At 64.5% G+C, this 21472-nt stretch overlaps 1 protein-coding gene across 1 annotated transcript; it reads right to left on the bottom strand.

Annotated features, from left to right (window-relative positions):
* Positions 1–136: 136 nt before the first annotated feature.
* Positions 137–20756, bottom strand: LOC309685892 (myosin-7; the record flags this gene model as incomplete). Its single annotated transcript, XM_082501580.1, has 39 exons — positions 137–270; positions 362–496; positions 629–724; positions 2255–2530; positions 2633–2758; positions 2986–3189; positions 3283–3591; positions 3681–3805; positions 3889–4054; positions 4919–5102; positions 5293–5489; positions 6099–6217; positions 6292–6418; positions 6504–6893; positions 7874–7964; positions 8046–8191; positions 8280–8456; positions 9061–9303; positions 9391–9519; positions 9636–9762; positions 9843–9979; positions 10833–10956; positions 11042–11159; positions 11253–11340; positions 11452–11519; positions 11611–11920; positions 12074–12244; positions 13000–13149; positions 13238–13356; positions 13446–13584; positions 13692–13795; positions 13875–13973; positions 15251–15314; positions 15407–15499; positions 16415–16526; positions 16818–16845; positions 16979–17135; positions 17948–18091; positions 20556–20756. 39 exons carry the CDS (start codon positions 20754–20756, stop codon positions 250–252), a joined length of 5814 nt encoding a protein of 1937 aa, XP_082357706.1. The 3' UTR covers positions 137–249.
* Between the last annotated feature and the right edge of the window lie 716 nt (positions 20757–21472).

A 21472-nucleotide genomic window follows, 5' to 3' on the forward strand; every position in this document is an offset into this window, starting at 1 on the left:
GTGGAGATGGTGGTGGTGGTGGTGATGGTGGTGGTGGAGATGATGGTGGTGATGATGGTGGTGATGGTGGTGGTGATGGTGGTGGAGATGGTGATGGTGGTGGTGGAGATGATGGTGGTGATGATGGTGGTGATGGTGGTGGAGATGGTGATGGTGGTGGTGGAGGTGGTGATGGTGGTGGTGGTGCCGACGGTGGTGGTTCTTCACGGCGTTGGGTCACCCCCGGAAGGTCCCTCGCGGTGGTGGAGGTCACTCCTCGTTGTGCAGCTTCTGGGGGGGAAGGGGGTGGAGACATCACGGGGGGGTTGTGGGGCGCGCCGTGGGGCGGGAGGACGGGGAGAAGGGAGGGAGGAGGTCCCACCTTGGCCGCCGCGTCGCGGCTCTTGGCCCGCAGCTTGTTGACCTGCGACTCGGCCGCGTCGGCGCGTTCCTCCGCCTCCTCCAGCTCGTGCTGCGCCTTCCGGAACTTGGCCAGGTTGGCGTTGGCCTGTTCCTCCTGGTGTGCCCCATAGACGGCATGGGTGGGGCTGCCCCACGGCGGGACCTCCCCGTGTCCCACCTCCCCGACCCCACCCCAACCTCGAGGAAGCCTCCGAGACCCCACCACCCCCCGCCCCACACGTCTCACCGCCTCCTCCGCCTGCCGCTTGTAGGCCTTGACCTTCAGCTGCAGTTTGTCCACCAGGTCCTGCAGCCGCAGCAGGTTCTTGCGGTCCTCCTCCCCCTGTGGGGGCGAGAGACCTGTGGGTCGCGGCTTCTCGGCCCCACAGAGGTCCCGCCTGAAGGTGGTGGGTCACCAGAAGGACCCTGGGGCTGCTCGGGAGGGCGGGGGGTGGCCTGGGGGGGGGGCTCCTGGCCGTGGGGCCCACCGCGTTCTGGGCCGCTCTACGGTGTGGACGTAGAGGTGGTGGGTGGAGGAGGTCACCTGTCCCCCTCTGGCCATGGGGTTGACCACGTTTTGGGCTACTCTATGATGTGGATGTAGAGGTGGTGGTATGGGGCCCACCACGTTCTGGGTCACTCTACGGTGTGGATGTAGAGGCGGTGGGTGGAGGACCTCACTGCCTATGGGGCCCACCACCTTCTGGGCCATTCTACGGTGTGGACGTAGAGGCAGTGGGTGGAGGAGGTCACCTGTCCCCCTCTGCCCATGGGGTTGACCACGTTCTGGGCCGCTCTACGGTGTGGATGTAGAGGCAGTGGGTGGAGGACCTCACTGCCCATGGGGCCCACCACGTTCTGGGCCACTCTACGGTGTGGACGTAGAGGCGGTGGGTGGAGGACCTCACTGCCTATGGGGCCCACCACGTTCTGGGCCGCTCTATGGTGTGGACGTAGAGGTGGTGGGTGGAGGAGGTCACCTGTCCCCCTCTGGCCGTGGGGTTGACCACGTTCTGGGCCACTCTATGATGTGGACGTAGAGGTGGTGGGTGGAGGACCTCACTGCCTATGGGGCCACCACCTTCTGGGCCGCTCTACGGTGTGGACGTAGAGGTGGTGGGTGGAGGAGGTCACCTGTCCCCCTCTGCCCATGGGGCCCACCACGTTCTGGGCCACTCTACGGTGTGGACGTAGAGGCGGTGGGTGGAGGACCTCACTGCCCATGGGGCCCACCACGTTCTGGGCCACTCTACGGTGTGGACGTAGAGGCGGTGGGTGGAGGACCTCACTGCCCATGGGGCCACCACCTTCTGGGCCGCTCTACAGTGTGGACGTAGAGGCGGTGGGTGGAGGAGGTCACCTGTCCCCCTCTGCCCATGGGGCCCACCACGTTCTGGGCCACTCTACGGTGTGGACGTAGAGGTGGTGGGTGGAGGACCTCACTGCCTATGGGCCCACCACGTTCTGGGCCACTCTACGGTGTGGACGTAGAGGTGGTGGGTGGAGGACCTCACTGCCTATGGGCCCACCACGTTCTGGGCCGCTCTATGATGTGGACGTAGAGGCGGTGGGTGGAGGACCTCACTGCCCATGGGGCCACCACCTTCTGGGCCGCTCTACGGTGTGGATGTAGAGATGGTGGGTGGAGGACCTCACTGCCCATGGGGCCACCACCTTCTGGGCCGCTCTATGGTGTGGACGTAGAGGCGGTGGGTGGAGGACCTCACTGCCTATGGGGCCCACCACCTTCTGGGCCACTCTACGGTGTGGATGTAGAGATGGTGGGTGGAGGACCTCACTGCCTATGGGGCCACCACCTTCTGGGCCGCTCTACGGTGTCCCACATAGGTCCCCGTCCCCGCGGTGGCCCCACCTGGTAGCCGAGCTCCTTGAGGCGCCGCTCGGCCTTGCGCAGCCCCTTGACGCTCTCGGCGTGGCGCTTCTGCTCGGCCTCCAGCTCGGCCTCCAGCTCCCTCCCGCGGGCCTCCAGCTTCTGCAGCTGCTTCCTGCCCCCCTTGAGGGCCATCTGCTCGGCCTCGTCCAGCCGCAGCTGCAGGTCCTTGATGGTCTGCTCCGTGTTCTTCTTCATGCGCTCCAGGTGGGCGCTGGTGTCCTGCTCCTTCTTCAGCTCCTCCGCCATGGTGGCCGCCTGCCCCCGGGGGAAGAGAAGCCCAGCGGGAGGTCCGAGGCCTGTCCTCCGTCGCCTCCCGGCGGAAGACGTCCCAGATGTCGGTCCCACCGGAGCACTCACGTCGGTGATGGCCTTCTTGGCCTTCTCCTCGGCGTTCCTGCGCTCCTGGACAGCCTCTTCCACCTCCGCCTGCAGCTGGGAGATGTCACCTTCCATCTTCTTCTTCTGGTTGATGAGGCCGGCGTTCTGCGGGAGAGGACCGCAGGGCTGGCACGGGGGCCACCTCGTGGGGCGGCGGGGTGGTTCGCTGCCTGGCTTGTCACCGGGAGGGGACACTGGCCCTGGTTGGGCAGCTCTTGGAGGAGGGCCTGGTGCAGCAGGTATCTCAGGGGCTTGGCAGAGGGGTCGACGAAGGACCCCACGGCCCCGCGGGGAGGTTCGGGGTGATGTGGGCTTCACTGGGTTGTCCTCACCTGGGAGTGGAGGAGCTGCAGCCTCTCGCCGGCCTCCAGCAGCTCCTGCTCGGCCAACTTGCGCCCCCGCTCCGTCTGCTCCACCGCCGCCCGCAGCTCCTCCAGCTCCGCCTGCAGCAGGTTGTTCCTCCGCTCCGCCACGGCCGCGTTCTCCTTCAGCTCCTCGTTGGCCCTCACCGCGTCGTCCAGCTGCAGCTGGGTGTCCTGCGGGGCCCGGGCGGCAGAAGGTGAGCGGGGACACCCCCACCCGGCCGCCTCCCTCAGCTGCCCACGCGCGGTGGGGTGGTGTCACCTCACCTTGAGGTGCCCCTGCAACGTCTTGACTTGCTTCTGGGCCTCGGCCGCCAGGCGGTTGGCGTGACCCAGCTGGATCTCCATCTCGTTGAGGTCGCCCTCCATCTTCTTCTTCAGCCTCAGGGCCTCGTTGCGGCTGCGGGTCTCGGCGTCCAGCGAGGTCTGGAGCGAGTCCACCACCCGCAGGTGGTTGCGCTTGGCCTGCTCCATCTCCTCCGCCTTCTCGGCCAACTTGCGCTCGTAGTCCGCCTTCGCCTGGTTGAACTCCAGCTGCGCCCTCAAGATCTTCCCCTCCTCGTGCTCCAGAGAGGCCTCCATGGGAGGGAGACAGAGAGGACATTGAGGACCTCCGGAGGCGACCAGGAGAAGGTGGGGACGGCCGGGGCGGTGGCCGGGCTCACCTCCGCCTCCTCCAGCGCGGCTTGCAGCTCCAGCTTCTCGGCGTCCAGCTGCTTCCGCGCCTTCTCCAGCTCGTGGATGGTCTTGTGGCCGGCGCTCAGCTGCTCCGTCAGCTCCGAGATCTCCTCTGCGCGGGGGGACAACCCCTCAGCCTGGGCGGGGCGGGGGAAGGACACGGGGCGGGGGGGGACACGCACCCCGTGATCTCACCTTGGAGGTTCTTGTTCTCCCTCTTGAAGGTCTCCAGGTGGTCCAGCGACTCCTCGTAGGCGTTCTTCAGCTTGAAGAGGTCGGTGCTGAGGGACCTGGCCTCCTTCTGCGACGCCTCCAGCTCCGTCTGCGACTCCTCGAACTTCTGCTTCCACTCCGCCAGGACCTGCGGGGACAACCCCGGGGACGCCGGTCACCTGCTGCTGCCCCCTTGGAGAACCTCCTCCTCCTCCTCTTCTTCTTCTCCTCCTCCTCCTCCTCCTCCTTCTCCTCCTCCTCCTTCTCCTCCTCCTCCTTCTCCTCCTCCTCCTTCTCCTTCTTCTCCTCCTCCTCATCACCATCCTCTTCTTCTCCTCCTTGTCCTCCTCCTTGTCCTCCTCCTTGTCCTCCTCCTTGTCCTCCTCCTTCTCCTCCTCCTTCTCCTCCTCCTCCTCCTCCTTCTCCTCCTCCTCCTCCTCCTTCTCCTCCTCCTCCTCCTCCTCCTCCTCCTCCTCCTTCACCATCACCTCTTCTCTCCTCCTACTACTTCTTCTCTTCTCCTCCTCCTCCTCCTTCTCCTCTCCTCCTCCTCCTCCTCCTCGTCCTCCTTCTTCTTCTCCTTCTCCTTTCTCCTCCTCCTTCACCTCCTCGTCCTCCTCCTCCTTCTCCTTCTCCTTTCTCCTCCTCCTTTCTCCTCCTCCTTCTCCTCCTCCTCCTCCTCCTCCTCCTCCTCCACCATCACCTCTTCTCTCCTCCTCCTCCTCCTACTTCTTCTCCTCTCCTCCTCCTCCTCCTCCTCCTTCTTCTCCTTCTTCTTCTCCTTCTTCTCCTCCTCCTTCACCTCCTCGTCCTCCTCCTCGTCCTTGTCCTCCTCCTCCACCACCTCCTCCTCCTCTCCCCACCAATCTCCTGGTGGGGACTGGAAGCTCTGCCGAAACACGGCCCTGGGCACTGCTCCACCTTTCTTCTGGCCTTCTTCTCCCGCCCCTCTTTGGTGGGGCCCCGCGGCTCTCCGCCCCCCCTCCTCCCGCCCTCCCCTGCTGCCCCCGACCTTGTCGAAGTTCCGCTGCTTCTTGTCCAGAGCGGCGGCCGCCGCGTTGGACCGCTCCAGGTCGGCCATGAGGTCCTCGATCTCGTTCTGCAGCCGGTGCTTGGTCTTCTCCAGGGAGGAGCACTTGGCGTTGACGGCCTCCACCGCCTCCTCCGCCTCCTGCAGCCTCTGGGCCAACTTCTTCCTGCCAGACGTGGGGGGAGGAACCCACGCGTGAGCCCTCGGCCCGTGGACACCCCACCGGTCGGTCACCAACACGGAGACGGTGAGGAAGCCCCACGTCCCCGCTGGTGGCCGCTCGAGGGATGAGGGGAGGTTCTCCCGCCACCCCCCCCAAGGAGAAGCTCCGGGGCCACCGCGGGGAGGGGACTCACTTGGCCTCCTCCAGCTCCTCGGTGCGCTGGATGGCGTCCGTCTCGTACTTGGTCCTCCACTGGGCCACCTCGGAGTTGGCCTTGGAGAGCGAGCGCTGGAGCTCGGCCTTGGCCTCCACCTCCTCCTCGTGCTGCTCCCGCAGCAGGTCGCAGTCGTGCCGGGCCGACTGGAGGGCGTGGGCCAGCGCGTTCTTGGCCTGGGGGGGGCAGGAGAAGGGGAGAACGTGGGCTCCACGGCACCCGCGGCCGTCTGGAGGTCCTCCGCCTGAGTAAGTGATGGTCTTCCTCACCCCAACCCAGCCCGACCTCCTGGAGACCCGCACCCAACCTGCCTTTAGACCAACCCGACCTTCCCTAGACCTTCTCCAGACCAACCCGACCTTCCCTAGACCTTCTCCAGACCAACCCCACCTTCTCCAGACCAGCCCCACCTTGCTTAGACCTTCTTTAGACCATTCAGATCTCCTCCAGCCCAACCCAACCTTCTCCAGACCAACCTAAGAGACCAACCAACCTTCCCTAGACCTTCTCCAGACCAACCCCACCTTCCCTAGACCTTCTCCAGACCAACCCGACCTTCTCCAGACCAGCCCCACCTTGCTCAGACCTTCTTTAGACCATTCAAGCCTCCTCCAGCCCAGCCCAGCCCAACCCTCCTTAGACCAACCTAAGAGACCAACCAACCTTCCCTAGACCTTCTCCAGCCCAACCCAACCTTCCTTAGACCTTCTTTTGACCATTCAGTCCTCCTCCAGAGCCCCAACCTCCTCCAGACCCACCAACGGACCTCCCCAGCGCAGCCCCACCTTGGCCTCTTCCTCCAGCTGCCTCTTGAGGTCCTCCAGCTGCTGGGTGTAGGTGAGCTTCCCTCGCGTCAGCTGGCTGATGAAGGCCTCCTTCTCCTCCAGCTGCCTGGAGAGCTCACCTGCGCGGTGGGACGGTGGACAATGAGGCGCCGCAGAGACCCCCAAAGCCGCCCCGTGGGGTCGGCGCCCTCACCGTTCTCCGCCTGCAGCTTGGCCCGTTGGGTGGCGAGGTCGTTGACCGTACGTTGGGCCTCCTCGGACTTGGCGCGGTGCTCGTTCATCTGGTCTTCCACCGAGCGGCACATCTTCTCCAGGTTGGCCTGGAGGCGGGGCAGAAGGTGAGAGGGGCCGGCCGGGGGCGGAAAGGGTTGTCCCCTCCCGGTGGGGTGGAACCCCGCCTCCTACCTTGGCCTTGATGAGCTGCTCCATGTTGGAGCCCACGTCGTCCAGCTCCAGCCTGAGCTCGCTCTTCTCCTTCTCCAGCTTCTGCTTGACGCGCTGCAGGTTGTCGAGCTGCTCGCTGAGCTCGGCCACGCTGTCGGCGTGCTTCTTGCGCAGGGCGGCGGCGGTGGCCTCGTGCCGCAGCGTGGCCTCCTCCAGGTCCCGCCGCATCTTCTGGAACTCCGCCTCCCGCTTCTTGTTGAGCTCCAGCTGCGCCGAGGTGGCGCCGCCCGCCTCCTCCAGCCGCTCGCTGATCTCCTCCAGCTCCCGCGACAGCTCCGAGCGCAGCTTCTCCACCTTGGCCCGGCCCGTCCGCTCCGCCTCCAGCTCCTCCTCCAGCTCCTCGATCCGCGCCTGCGCCCGGGGACGGGCACGGGGACAGGGGACAGCCTCAGCCACCTCGGCTCCGCCCAACGGGGCCGCTCAACCCAGCTCAGGTCAACCCACCTCATTGGAGACTCCTCAACCCACCTCATTGGAGACTCTTCCACCCAACCCAACTCATCAGAGACTCTTCAACCCAACCCAACCAGCTGGAGGCTCTTCAACCAACTGGAGACTCTTCAACTCCGCTCAACCCAACTCAACTCATTGGAGACTCTTCAACTCAACTCATCTCAACCCAACTCATTGGAGACTCTTCAACCCAACTCATTGGAGACCCTTCGAGTCAACTCAGTCAGCTGGAGGCTCTCCAACTCAACTTATCTCGACCCAACTCATTGGAGACTCTTCCATCCAACCCAACCAGCTGGAGGCTCTTCAACCCAACTCAAGTCAACCCAACTCATTGGAGACCCTTCGAGTCAACTCAGTCAGCTGGAGGCTCTCCAACTCAACTCATCTCAACCCAACTCACTGGAGACTCTTCCACCCAACCCAACTCATCGGAGACTCTTCAACCCAACCAACCGGAGACTTCAACTCAGCTCAACCCAACCCAACTCATTGGAGACTCTTCCATCCAACCCAACCCAACCCAACCCAACTCATCAGAGACTCTTCAACCCAACTCAAGTCAACACAGCTCATTGGAGACTCTTCAACCCAACCCAAGCAGCTGGAGGTCCTTCCACTCAACTCATCTCAACCCAACTCACTGGAGACTCTTCCACCCAACCAGCCTCGCGCCCGCACTGCTCTCCTCAACCCGGTCAAGACATGAGCTCTGCAGACCGACCCGAAGTGGGTCACTTCCAGGAGAGACACCGCGGGGAGGTCCGAGCTCAAGGGAGGCGCGGTGGGCTCCTGAGGGCCGCTCAAGGTCCTTCTCGCAAAGGTGAGAAGAAGCCAAAGGGGAGGTCCAGCTCCTGTGGGGCTGAACCCCACCTCACCTGAAGCTCTTTGAGCTTCTTCTGGAGCTGGGCCGCCACCGCTTGCTCGTCCTCGATCCTGGCGTTGAGCGCGTTGAGCTCGAAGTCTTTCCTGGGGGAGGAGAAACACCAACTCACCGGGTTCCCCGGCGGAGAGCGGCATTGTGGGTAAAGAAGACGGAGGTGGCCCTACTTCTTCAGCCGCTCCTCCAGCTGCTGCTTGTCGTTCTCCAGGTCCATGATGTTCTCCTGGGTCAGCTTCAGGTCGCCTTCCAGCTTCCTCTTGGCCCGTTCCAGGTCCATCCGGATCTTCTTCTCCTGCTCCAGGGAGCTCTCCAGCTGCGGAGACACCCCCCACCCCCGTCAGCCCCCAGAAGCCCCCCGGGACCCTCCTCCACCCCTCCCCCCCGAGGGAACAGCCACTCACGTCGTCCACTTGCTGCTCCAGCTTGACTTTGGCCTTGGTCAAGGTGTTGACCTTGTCTTCCTCCGCCTGCAGGTCATCCAGCGCTTGCTGGTGAGCTTCCTGCAGGGCCTTCTTCTCCTTCGTCAGCTTAACGATGATCTCGTCCAGCCCGGCCATCTCCTCTGTCAGGTTCTTCACCTGCGGGAGGAGAAACGTCAGGCCTTGAAGGGCCAGAGGTAGGACAAGGGCCAGGAGGTGGTTCGTGCTCTTGGTTGAGCCGGAGATGCAGGAGAACCTGACCAGCTGTGGGTCTTGGTGAAGCGACCCAACCAGCCATGGGGCTCCTCAACCCATCCCAACCAGCCGTGGGTCTCCTCAACCCATCCCAACCAGCTGTGGGTCTCCTCAACCCATCCCAACCAGCCATGGGGCTCCTCAACCCATCCCAACCAGCCATGGGTCTTCTCAACCCATCCCAACCAGCCGTGGGTCTCCTCAACCCATCCCAACCAGCCGTGGGTCTCCTCAACCCATCCCAACCAGCCCTGGATCTTCTTGACCCAACAAGCCATGGGTCTTCTCCACCCAACCAGCCATGGGTCCCCTCGACCCAACCAGCCATGGGTCTTCTCCACCCAACCAGCCATGGGTCCCCTCGACCCAACCAGCCATGGGTCTTCTCCACCCAACCAGCCATGGGTCCCCTCGACTCAACCAGCCATGGGTCTTCTCCACCCAACCATCCGTGGGGCTCCTCAGAACCTGTTTCCCATTGGCTGGAGTCACCTCACCCCGCCCTCACCTTGTTCTCGGTGGCGTGTTTCTCCTTCTCCACCTTGGCCAAAGACAACTCCAGGTCGTCGATGTCCTTCTTCAGCTCCGAGCACTCGTCCTCCAGCTTCCTCTTCTTGGCCGTCAGCTCGGCGTTCATCTCCTCCTCGTCCTCCAGCCGCTCCGTCAGCTCCTTCACCTTGGCCTCCAGCTGGATCTTGTTCTTGATCAGCTGGTCGCAGCGCTCCTCGGCGTCCGCCAGGTTGTCCTGCTCCTGGAAGGGGGAAGGCGGGTGGGAAGGGAGGAGGAAGAGGAGGAGGAGGAGGAAGGAGGACCCGGGGCGCCTCCCTCCCTCACTCACGGCCTGCACTTGGAGCTGGAGGTCGTTCTTCTCCTGCAGCATGGAGACCATCTTCTCCTCCAGCTCCTTCCGCCGCGCCTCCGACTTCTCCAGGGCCTCCTTCAGCCGCCCGAACTCCTCCTTCATGGTCTGCGGGAGGCACCGAGGTCCTCCGTGGGCCTCACCTCTTCCCTGTGGGCCTCACCCCTTCCTCCAGCTCCCCGCGGACCTCTCCACCCCCCTCCACGTGACCTCTCCCGCCCCACCTGCATCTCCTTCTCCGTCTCGGCGCTCTTCAGCAGGGGCTTGATCTTGAAGTAGAGCTTCATCCAAGGCCAGTTCTTCACCCCCATGAAGGCCCGGATGTTCCACTGGATGACCAGCAGCGAGTCCCTGAGGGGAGGTAGGACCAGACGTGGGTCACCGGGGACCTCCACCCCACCCGGACCCCCCGCCTCCGCCCCGCCGCCCACCGGCGTTCCAGGATCTTCTTGAACTCCTGCCGGGAGAGGAACCCGCGGACTTGGGCCTGCAGGCGGGTCATGATGCGGGCCAGGCGCTCGTCCCGCATCTCCTCCAGCAGCCCCAGCAGCCCCGCCTTGAAGAAGACCTTCGGGGAGAGGTGAAGGTCGGTGCCGTGGTGGGGGGCGGAGGGGTTGGGGGGAGCTCAGGAGGGCAGGTGGACACGGGGGTGGTGGGACCGTGGGGTCCACGTGACCTCGTGGACGGTGGGACCACCGGGGTCAGCGAGAGCTCATGGGTGGTGGGACCATGGGTCCATGAGACCTTGTGGATGGTGGGACCATGGGGTCAACAGGACCCCATGGGTGGTGGGACCTTGGGGTCTGTGGGATCTCAGGGATGGTGGGACCATGAGGTCAACAGGACCTCGTGGGTGGTGGGACCTTGGGGTCTGTGGGATCTCAGGGATGGTGGGACCATGGGGTCCATGTGATCTCAGGGATGGTGGGACCATGGGGTCAATGGGACCTCGTGGGTGGTGGGACCATGGGGTCAATGGGACCTCGTGGGTGGTGGGACCATGATGTCCCCAAGCCCTTGTGGATGGTGGGACCATGGGGTCAACAGGACCTCGTGGGTGGTGGGACCATGAAGTCAATGGGACCTCGTGGGTGGTGGGACCATGATGTCCCCAAGCCCTTGTGGATGGTGGGACCATGGGGTCAACAGGACCTCGTGGGTGGTGGGACCATGAGGTCAATGTGACCTCGTGGGTGGTGGGACCATGAGGTCAATGTGACCTCGTGGGTGGTGGGACCATGATGTCCCCAAGCCCTTGTGGATGGTGGGACCATGATGTCCCCAAGCCCTTGTGGATGGTGGGACCATGGGGTCAACAGGACCTCGTGGGTGGTGGGACCACGGGGTCAACGGGACCTCATGGGTGGTGGGACCACGGGGTCAACGGGACCTCAGGGGTGGTGGGGACCGCGCGGCCTCACCTTGGTGTGCCCGAACTTGTACTGGTTGTGGTCGATGTCGAGGGAGCCCAGGAGCTTCTCGGCGCCTTTGCGGCTGTCGATGAACTGCCCCTCGGGGATGGCCGCGGGGTTCAGGATGCGGTACCTGGTGGCCGGAGGAGGACACTCAGCCCCGCCGGGGTTGTCCACCCCCCGCCCCCCCCCCCTGCCCCGCCCTCCGTGTCCCCTACCGCTGGCGGAAGTCCCCGTAGAGGATGCGGTTGGGGAAGCCCTTGCGGCAGATGCGGATGCCCTCCAACACCCCGTTGCAGCGGAGCTGGTGCATCACCAGGGGGTTGTCCATCACCCCTGGTGGGACGCCGTCGAGTCAAGGCCTCGCCCGCCCCACCCCCACCCCCCCCCCCACCCCTTTTTGGGCCAAGCCCCGGGGGATGGGCTCACCGGGAGACTTGGTCTCGTTGGGGATGATGCAGCGCACGAAGTGGGGGTGGGTGGAGCGCAGGTTGGTCATCAGCTTGTTGAGGTTCTCCTGGAGGATCGGGGGAGGAGACGGTGGAGGCAATGAGGACCCCCCCTCCCCCCCAACCCGAAGGTGAGCACCTGCCCCAGGACACCCCTCCCCCACCCCCCGGAGCCTCACCCGGTGAAGAGCGGAGACGGTCTGGAAGGAGGAACCTTTCTTCTTGGCCCCTTTCCCCTTCTCCACCGCTGTTGGAGGAGAAGACAGGATGGGAGGGGTCAGGGGCGGAGCTGGGGGGGAGCCCCACACGCTGCGGGACACGGAGGGGGTGGCCCTTACGCGCGTCAGCCCCGGCGTAGTTGGCGAAGAGGTTGGCCAAGAGCTTGAGGGCCGACTTCTGGTAGAGCCCCACCACCGTCTCGTTGAGGGGGTCCTTGTTCTTCTGCAGCCACCCCATGATGTTGTAGTCCACCGTGCCGGCGTAGTGCACGAGGGCGAAGTGGGCCTCCGGTTTGCCTTTGATGTTGCGCGGCTTCCCGAAGTTGGCCGACTTGCCCAGGTGGTTGTCGTAGAGTTTGGCCTTGAAGGTCATGTCCGTGGCCTTGGGGAACATGCACTCCTCCTCCAGGATGGACATGATCCCCATGGGCTGGGGAGGAGAAGACCTCCTTGGCCACGGCGGCCACCAAGCCCGCGCCAACCGGCCGCCCTTGGGGTCCCCGGGGAGCTCCAGCCGGCGGGAGCTTCTCCGGACCCCACCTGGAAGTGGGACGACCCAGGAGGGCCCCGGGGGAGGCGGTACCTTCTCGATGAGGTCGATGCAGGCCTGGAGGTCCATGCCGAAGTCGATGAACTCCCACTCGATGCCCTCCTTCTTGTACTCCTCCTGCTCCAGCACGAACATGTGGTGGTTGAAGAACTGCTGCAGCTTCTCGTTGGTGAAGTTGATGCAGAGCTGCTCGAAGCTGTTGAACTGGGAGGGGGGAACGACCAATGGCATCAACGGGGTCAACTGAACGTCCCACGGGGTCGACGTAACGGTCAACGGGGTGGAGTGGGGCCGACTCAGCACCCAATGGGGTCAACGCACTGCTCCACATGATGAGGAGCGTCAACGGAACATCCAGTGGGGTCAACAGAACCCCCAAAGGCATCAGTGGGGTCAATAGGGTCGACCCAACATCCAATGGGGTCAACTCAACACCCAACGGGGTCAACGCAATGACCAATGGGATGGACGCTGTCAACGGAACGTCCAAGAGGGTCAACTGACCACCCGGTGGGGTCAAGAGAACCCCCAAAGGGATCGATGGGGTCAACCTGAGACCCAGTGGGGTCGACCCAACATCCAGCGGGGTCAAGACAACGCCCAATGGGACCAATGGAGTCAACTGAACGTCCAATGGGGTCAACGGAATGGGTCAATGAGATCGATGGGGTCAACTCAACACCCGATGGGCTCAACGTGGTCAATGGGGCATCCAGTGGGGCCAACTCAAGACCTGAAGGGGTCAACCCAAGGCCTGATGGGGTCATGGAGGTCAACCCAACGCCCGATGGGGACAAGAGGGTCAACCCAAGGCCTGATGGGGTCATGGAGGTCAACCCAAGGCCTGATGGGGACAAGAGGGTCAACCCAAGGCCTGATGGGGTCATGGAGGTCAAACCAAGGCCTGATGGGGACAAGAAGGTCAACCCGAGGCCCGAGGGGGCGCCGTGGGGCCTCACGTCGAAGATCTCGAAGCCGGCGATGTCCAAGACGCCGATGAAGTACTGCCGGGGCTGTTTGGTCTCCAGCGAGTTGTTGATGCGCGTCACCATCCAGTTGAACATCTTCTCGTAGACGGCCTTGGCCAAGGCCCCCACGGCGTAAATCACCTGCAGGAAGGTCCACCTGGGCGGTGAGGTGTCCTCCCACCCCGAGGAGGGGGCGGGGTGGGCGTTGGGGACCGTCCCCACCCCTCACCTGCTGCACGTTCTGCCCTTTGGTGACGTACTCGTTGCCCACCTTCACCCGGGGGTGGCACAGCCCCTTGAGGAGGTCGGCCGAGTTGAGCCCCATCAGGTAGGCCGACTTGTCCGCCTCTGGGGACGCCGAGGAGAAGACCCTGAAGCCGGAGGCCCCGCCCCTCCCCCCCGGGCCGCCCCGCCCCTCGCCCCCGATTGGCCCTCACCTTCGGTGCCGTCGGGCTCCGCCTGCTCCTCCCGCTGCTTCTGCTTGAACTTCATGTTGCCGAAGTGCATGATGGCGCCCGTCAACTTGTAGATGGAGTTCTTCTCCTCCGGGGTGAAGCCCAGGACGTCGAAGGCGCTCTGCGGGGGTCGCCAAGGAGGTGGGGTGGGGTGGGGAGAAGGTCTTCCACCAGGCAGCCCCACCCCACCGCCCGGCGGACCCCCCCCCCGCCCCCCCCGGGGCTCACGTCGGTGGCCAGCAGCTCCTCGGCATCATCGATGGAGGGCACGGTGGTCTCCCCTTGGGAGATGAAGGCGTAGTCGTAGGGGTTGTTGGTCACCAGCATCATGTCTGCCGGGAGAAGGTGGGGTTGGGGGGGGGAGGGTCCGTGGGGCGGGGCCGGGCGGGGCCGGGCGGGGCGGGGGCTCACCCAACAGCTCCGGCTTCTTCTTGGAGAGGATCTGGTAGTAGATGTGGTAGTTCCTCTCGGCCTTGAGCTGGAAGATGACGCGGGACTTCTCCAGGAGGTCTGGGGGGGGGGGAGGAGATGGGTGGTGGGATGGGTGGTGGGATGGGTGAGGAGATGGGTGAGGAGATGGATGGTGGGATGGGTGAGGAGATGGGTGGTGGGATGGGTGAGGAGATGGGTGAGATGGGTGGTGGGATGGGTGGTGGGATGGGTGAGGAGATGGATGGTGGGATGGGTGAGGAGATGGGTGGTGGGATGGATGGTGGGATGGGTGAGGAGATGGATGGTGGGATGGGTGGTGGGATGGGTGGTGGGATGGGTGAGGAGATGGATGGTGGGATGGGTGAGGAGATGGATGGTGGGATGGGTGGTGGGATGGGTGAGGAGATGGGTGGTGGGATGGGTGAGGAGATGGGTGGTGGGATGGGTGGTGGGATGGGTGAGGAGATGGGTGGTGGGATGGGTGGTGGGATGGGTGGTGGGATGGGTGGTGGGATGGGTGAGGAGATGGATGGTGGGATGGGTGGTGGGATGGGTGGTGGGATGGGTGAGGAGATGGGTGGTGGGATGGGTGGTGGGATGGGTGAGGAGATGGGTGGTGGGATGGGTGGTGGGATGGATGGTGGGATGGGTGGTGGGATGGGTGAGGAGATGGGTGGTGGGATGGATGGTGGGATGGGTGAGGAGATGGATGGTGGGATGGGTGGTGGGATGGGTGGTGGGATGGGTGAGGAGATGGGTGGTGGGATGGGTGAGGAGATGGATGGTGGGATGGGTGGTGGGATGGGTGGTGGGATGGGTGGTGGGATGGGTGAGGAGATGGATGGTGGGATGGGTGGTGGGATGGGTGGTGGGATGGGTGGTGGGATGGGTGAGGAGATGGATGGTGGGATGGGTGGTGGGATGGGTGGTGGGATGGGTGAGGAGATGGATGGTGGGATGGGTGGTGGGATGGGTGAGGAGATGGGTGGTGGGATGGGTGGTGGGATGGATGGTGGGATGGGTGGTGGGATGGGTGAGGAGATGGGTGGTGGGATGGGTGGTGGGATGGATGGTGGGATGGGTGGTGGGATGGGTGAGGAGATGGGTGGTGGGATGGGTGGTGGGATGGGTGGTGGGATGGGTGAGGAGATGGATGGTGGGATGGATGGTGGGATGGATGAGGAGCCGGAGGGATGCTGGGGTGGGTGGAGACACGGGGGGATGGAAGGACCCGGAGCTGGAGCCGGAGGGGGGGAGGGGTGGTGGGCGGAGGGGGTGGGCGGGGCAGAGGGGGGCGGGGCGGGGAGGAGGGCGGCCAATGGGGCGCCGCCTCCCATAGCCCCCCACCCACTCACAGGTCTCGATGTCGGCCGACGCCAACTTCCCGGTGGCCCCGAAGTGGATCCGGATGAACTTCCCCTGAGAGAGCGGTGGCACCAGGTGAGGGTGGGGACGGCCAGAAGGCCCCGCCCCGTCGGCCCCGCCCCGTCGGCCCCGCCCTTCCCACTCACGAATCGGGAGGAGTTGTCGTTGCGGACGGTCTTGGCGTTGCCGAAGGCCTCCAGGGCGGGGTTGGCCTGGATGATCTGGTCCTCCAGGGTGCCCTGGGGGGGACAAGGCGGGGTGACGGGGGGCGGGGGAGGGAGGGACACCACCACGAGGGAGGGAGGGGTGGAGACCACCACGAGGGAGGGAGGTGATGGAGACCACCACGATGGATGGAGGTGATGGACACCACCATGGTGGATGGAGGTGATGGAGACCACCAGGATGGATGTAGGGATGGACACCACCACGATGGATGGAGGTGATGGACACCACCACGATGGATGGAGGTGATGGAGACCACCACGATGGATGGAGGTGATGGAGACCACCACGATGGATGGAGGGACGGACACCACCATGATGGATGGAGGTGATGGAGACCACCACAATGGATGGAGGTAATGGAGGGAAGGAGGGATGGCCACCACCATGATGGATGGAGGGATGGAGGGAGGGAGGGATGGAGACCACCACGATGGATGTAGGGATGGACACCACCATGATGGATGGAGGTGATGGAGACCACCACGTGGGATGGAGGTGATGGACACCACCATGATGGAGGGAGGGAGGGATGGACACCACCACGATGGAGGGATGATGGGATGGAGGGATGGTGGGATGGACAGTTGGACAGAGGGATGGAGGGACACCAGCCACCATGGATGGATGGTTGGGTGGAGAGACACCAGAGATGATGGATGGTGGGATGGAGGATTGGATGGGCAGCAGCCATGATGGATGGATGGGTGGGTGGGTGGAGAGACACCAGACATGATGGAGGGATGAGGAGATACCAGATGGAGGGATGGATGGATGGAGGGAGGGATGGAGAGACACCAGACATGGATGGAGGGCTGGATGGAGGAGATACGGCATGGTTGGATGGTTGGAGGGCTGGACGGACAGACAGCCGGACGCTTGGGTGGACGGTTGGGTGGGCAGAGGGGTGGGCGTGGCGCTGCCCTCACCTTGCCCGGTGGCCCCGTCTCCTTCTTGCCGCGGTCGCCGATGGCCGCGATGACGGCGAAGTACTGGATGACCCTCTTGGTGTTCACCGTCTTCCCCGCCCCGGATTCTCCGCTGGAGGCAGCCAATGAGAGTGAGGCTTGGGTGCCAAGGGGGGCGGGGCTTGGGGGGGCTGGGGGCGGGGCCTCGCTTAGGAAGGGGGCGGGGCTTGCAAGTAGGTGGACCTCCATCGGCACGTCCGGGGGGCGGGAAAGGGTTGGGCGGCGCCGGTGGGCGTGGCTCGGGGAGAGGGGGAGGGGGTGACGTGCCGCCTGGGCGGGGCAGCGGGCGGCGGGCGGGGCCAGGCGGTGGGCGGGGCCGTGGCGGGAGGGGGGGGGCGGGGCTAAAGGCCAGGAGACGACTCACGTGATGAGGATGGACTGGTTCTCCCGATCTGGTGGGGGGAGAAGAAGGATGAGGTCCTGAAGCCCACCCGGGTTCTGCTCCCCCGCCCCGCCCCGCCCCGCCCCGCCCCCCATCTCCCTGAGGGGAGGTGGCGCTGGGGGGCCACCAGAGGAGGTCCTCACCCGTCAGCATGTTCTGGTAGGCGTTGTCGGAGATGGAGAAGATGTGGGGCGGAGCTTCGCTCCGCTTCTTGCCCCGGTAGGCGGCCACCACCTCGGCGTTGTAGACGGGCAACCACTTGTAGGGGTTGACGGTCACGCAGAAGAGCCCCGAGTAGGTCTGGAGGAGGGACCAGGTGGGTCAGGGCCACCAAGCGCCGCCCCGCCGGGAGGGGCTGCCTGGCCCAAAGGGGGCTGGGACCTCTCGGGACTTGGTGGCCCAAGGGGGCTGGAGGTGGGACATCCCCGTTCTGGGTGGCCCACGGGGTCTGGAGGTGGGACATCTTGGGTCTGGGTGGCCCAGGGGGTCTGGGACATCTTGGGACTTGGTGGCCCACAGGGTCTGGAGATGGGACAACCAGGTTCTGGGTGGCCCAGGGGGTCTGGGGGTGGGACATCTTGGGTCTGGGTGGCCCACGGGGTCTGGGACATCTTGGAACTTGGTGGCCCACAGGGTCTGGAGGTGGGACAACCAGGTTCTGGGTGGCCCAGGGGGTCTGGGACATCTTGGAACTTGGTGGCCCACAGGGTCTGGAGATGGGACAACCAGGTTCTGGGTGGCCCAGGGGGTCTGGTGATGGGACATCCTGGCTCTGGTGACCCATGGGGTTTGGAGGTGGGACATCTTGGGTCTGGGTGGCCCATGGGGTCTGGGACATCTTGGGACTTGGTGGCCCAAGGGGTCTGGAGGAGGGTTGTCTGGATTCTAGGTGGCCCAGGGGGTCTGTGACATCTTGGGACTTGGTGGCCCACAGGGTCTGGAGATGGGACAACCAGGTTCTGGGTGGCCCAGGGGGTCTGGGACATCTTGGGACTTGGTGGCCCACAGGGGCTGGAGGTGGGCCATCCTGGCTCTGGTGGCCCACGGGGGCTGGAGGAGGGCTGTCCGGGTCCTCGGCGGGGCCCGGAGAAGGCGGCAGGTTGCCCACTCACGTAGATCATCCAGGAGGCGTAGCGCTCCTTGAGGTTGTAGAGGACGGCGGGCTCGTGCAGGAAGGTCAGCATGGCCATGTCCTCGATCTTGTCGAACTTGGGGGGGTTCTGCTGCATGATCTGGTCCTCCTTCACCCTCACCGTCTGCCCCAGGAGAGGACACGCCGTGGGGCGGGAGCTGGGTGTCCCCCGGGTTCTGGGGAGGGGGGGGGGCGCTCTAGGTGTCCCTCAAGCGCTGGAGAAGGTGGGGTGGGGTCTAGGTGCTTCTTGGGCTCTAGAGGAGGTGGGAGGGGTTCGAGGTGTCCCTCACGTGCTGGAGAAGGTGTGGGGGGGTCTAGATGTGTCTTGGGCTCTAGAGGTGGTGGGGTGGGTTCAAGGTGTCCCCCGGGTTCTGGAGAAGGTGGGGTGGGGTCTAGGTGTCCCTCAAGCGCTGGAGAAGGTGTGGGGGGGTCTAGATGTGTCTTGGGCTCTAGAGGTGGTGGGGTGGGTTCAAGGTGTCCCCCGGGTTCTGGGGAAGGTGGGGTGGGGTCTAGGTGTCCCTCACGTGCTGGAGAAGGTGGGGTGGGGTCTAGGTGCTTCTTGGGCTCTAGAGGAGGTGGGAGGGGTTCAAGGTGTCCAACGGGTGCTGGAGAAGGTGGGGTGGGGTCTAGGTGTCCCTCAAGCTCTGGAGAAGGTGGGGTGGGGTCTAGGTCCCTCATGTGCTGGAGAAGGTGGGGTGGGGTCTAGGTGTGTCTTGGGCTCTAGAGGAGGTGGGAGGGGTTTGAGGTGTCCCCCGGGTTCTGGAGAAGGTGGGGTGGGGTCTAGGGGCTTCTTGGGCTCTAGGGGTGGTGGGAGGGGTTTGAGGTGTCCAACAGGTGCTGGAGAAGGTGGGTGTCCCTCAAGTGCTGGAGAAGGTGGGGTGGGGTCTAGGTGCTTCTTGGGCTCTAGAGGAGGTGGGAGGGGTTCGAGGTGTCCAATGGGTGCTGGAGAAGGTGGGGTGGGACCTGGGTGTCCCTCAAGCACTGGGGAAGGTGGGGCGGGTTCTAGATGTGTCTTGGGCTCTAGAGGAGGTGTGATGGGTTCAAGGTGCTTCCTGGGCTCTAGAGGAGATGGGAGGGGTTTGAGGTGTCCAACGGGTGCTGGAGAAGGTGGGTGTCCCTCAAGCACTGGAGAAGGTGGGGTGGGGTCTAGGTGCTTCTTGGGGTCTAGAGGTGGTGGGATGGGTTCAAGGTGTTCCTCAAGTGCTGGAGAAGGTGGGGTGGGGTCTAGATGTGTCTTGGGCTCTAGAGGAGGTGGGAGGGGTTCGAGGTGTCCAACGGGTGCTGGAGAAGGTGGGGTGGGACCTGGGTGTCCTTCTGGTTCTAGTAAAGGCGGGGTGGCGTCTGGGTTTCCAGTGGGTGCTGGAGAAGGTGGGGTGGGGTCTAGGTGTCCCTCAAGTGCTGGAGAAGGTGGGGTGGGGTCTAGGTGCTTCTTGGGCTCTAGAGGAGATGGGAGGGGTTCGAGGTGTCCAACGGGTGCTGGAGAAGGTGGGTGTCCCTCAAGTGCTGGAGAAGGTGGGGCGGGTTCTAGATGTGTCTTGGGCTCTAGAGGTGGTGGGATGGGTTCAAGGTGTCCCCCGGGTTCTGGAGAAGGTGGGGTGGGGTCTAGGTGCTTCTTGGGCTCTAGGGGTGGTGGGAGGGGTTTGAGGTGTCCAATGGGTGCTGGAGAAGGTGGGGTGGGGTCTAGGTGTCCCTCAAGCTCTGGAGAAGGTGGGGCAGGTTCTAGATGTCTCTTGGGCTCTAGAGGTGGTGGGGGGGGTTCGAGGTGTCCCTCAAGCGCTGGAGAAGGTGGGGTGGGGTCTAGATGTGTCTTGGGCTCTAGAGGAGGTGGGAGGGGTTCGAGGTGTCCAACGGGTGCTGGAGAAGGTGGGGTGGGACCTGGGTGTCCTTCTGGTTCTAGTAAAGGCGGGGTGGCGTCTGGGTTTCCAGTGGGTGCTGGAGAAGGTGGGGGGGGGTCTAGGTGCTTCTTGGGCTCTAGAGGAGGTGGGAGGGGTTCAAGGTGTCCAACGGGTGCTGGAGAAGGTGGGTGTCCCTCAAGTGCTGGAGAAGGTGGGGTGGGGTCTAGGTGCTTCTTGGGCTCTAGAGGAGGTGGGAGGGGTTCGAGGTGTCCAACGGGTGCTGGAGAAGGTGGGGTGGGGTCTAGGTGTCCCTCAAGCTCTGGAGAAGGTGGGGCAGGTTCTAGATGTGTCTTGGGCTCTAGAGGAGGTGGGAGGGGTTCAAGGTGTCCAACGGGTGCTGGAGAAGGTGGGTGTCCCTCAAGTGCTGGAGAAGGTGGGGTGGGGTCTAGGGGCTTCTTGGGCTCTAGAGGAGGTGGGGCGGGTTCAAGGTGTCCCTCAAGCGCTGGAGAAGGTGGGGCGGGGTGGAGGTGTCCCTCAAGTGCTGGAGAAGGTGGGGTGGGGTCTAGGTGTCCCTCACATGCTGGAGAAGGTGGGGCGGGTTCTAGATGTCTCTTGGGCTCTAGAGGTGGTGGGGCGGGTTCGAGGTGTCCCTCAAGCTCTGGAGAAGGTGGGGCGGGGTGGAGGTGCTTCCAGGGCTCGAGGGGGGGTGGGGCGGGGTGGAGGTGTCGGCGGGGGCGGGGCGGCCCCGCCCACCTGGCCGCGCTCGGTCTGGGCGGTGAGGGTGGCGCCCTCGCGGGCGACGATGGTGGCCCTCAGGAACTCCTCCCGGGGGTCGGGGACGAAGATGTCCTTCTTGAGGTCGAAGGGGCGGCTCTGGGCGGCCGCGCGCTCCTTCTCCGACTTGCGCAGGTACGGCGCCGCCTCCCCGAACTCCCCCATCTCCACGTCCGGCATGGCCGCGCTGGGCGGGGCAGGGGCGGGGCGTCGGGCCCCCCAGTCCCTCCCAGTCCCTCCCAGTAGACCCCATCCCAAGTCCTTCCTTGGTGGTCCCACCATCTCCCGTTCTTCTCCAGTGCTCCCAGTTCCTCCTGGTTGACCCGACCCCATCCCACGTCCCACCTCGGTGGCCCCAACCCTCCTCCCTTCCTCCTCAGTGCTCCCAGTTCCCTCCCAGTTCCCTCCCAGTTCCTCCCAGTCCCTCCCAGTAGACCCCATCCCAAGTCCTTCCTTGGTGGTCCCACCATCTCCCGTTCTTCTCCAGTGCTCCCAGTTCCTCCTGGTTGACCCGACCCCATCCCACGTCCCACCTCGGTGGCCCCAACCCTCCTCCCTTCCTCCTCAGTGCTCCCAGTTCCCTCCCAGTTCCCTCCCAGTTCCTCCCAGTCCCTCCCAGTAGACCCCATCCCAAGTCCTTCCTTGGTGGTCCCACCATCTCCCGTTCTTCTCCAGTGCTCCCAGTTCCTCCTGGTTGACCCGACCCCATCCCACGTCCCACCTCGGTGGCCCCAACCCACCTCCCTTCCTCCCCAGTGCTCCCAGTTCCCTCCCAGTTCCCTCCCAGTTCCTCCCAGTTCCTCCCAGTCCCTCCCAGTAGACCCCATCCCAAGTCCTTCCTTGGTGGTCCCATCATCTCCTGTTCCTCTCCAGTGCTCCCAGTTCCTCCTGGTTGA

This window comes from Vanellus vanellus (genome assembly GCF_965231255.1).
Source record: "Vanellus vanellus genome assembly, contig: HAP1_SCAFFOLD_1569, whole genome shotgun sequence".
In the NCBI taxonomy this organism is placed as follows: Eukaryota; Metazoa; Chordata; class Aves; order Charadriiformes; family Charadriidae; genus Vanellus; species Vanellus vanellus.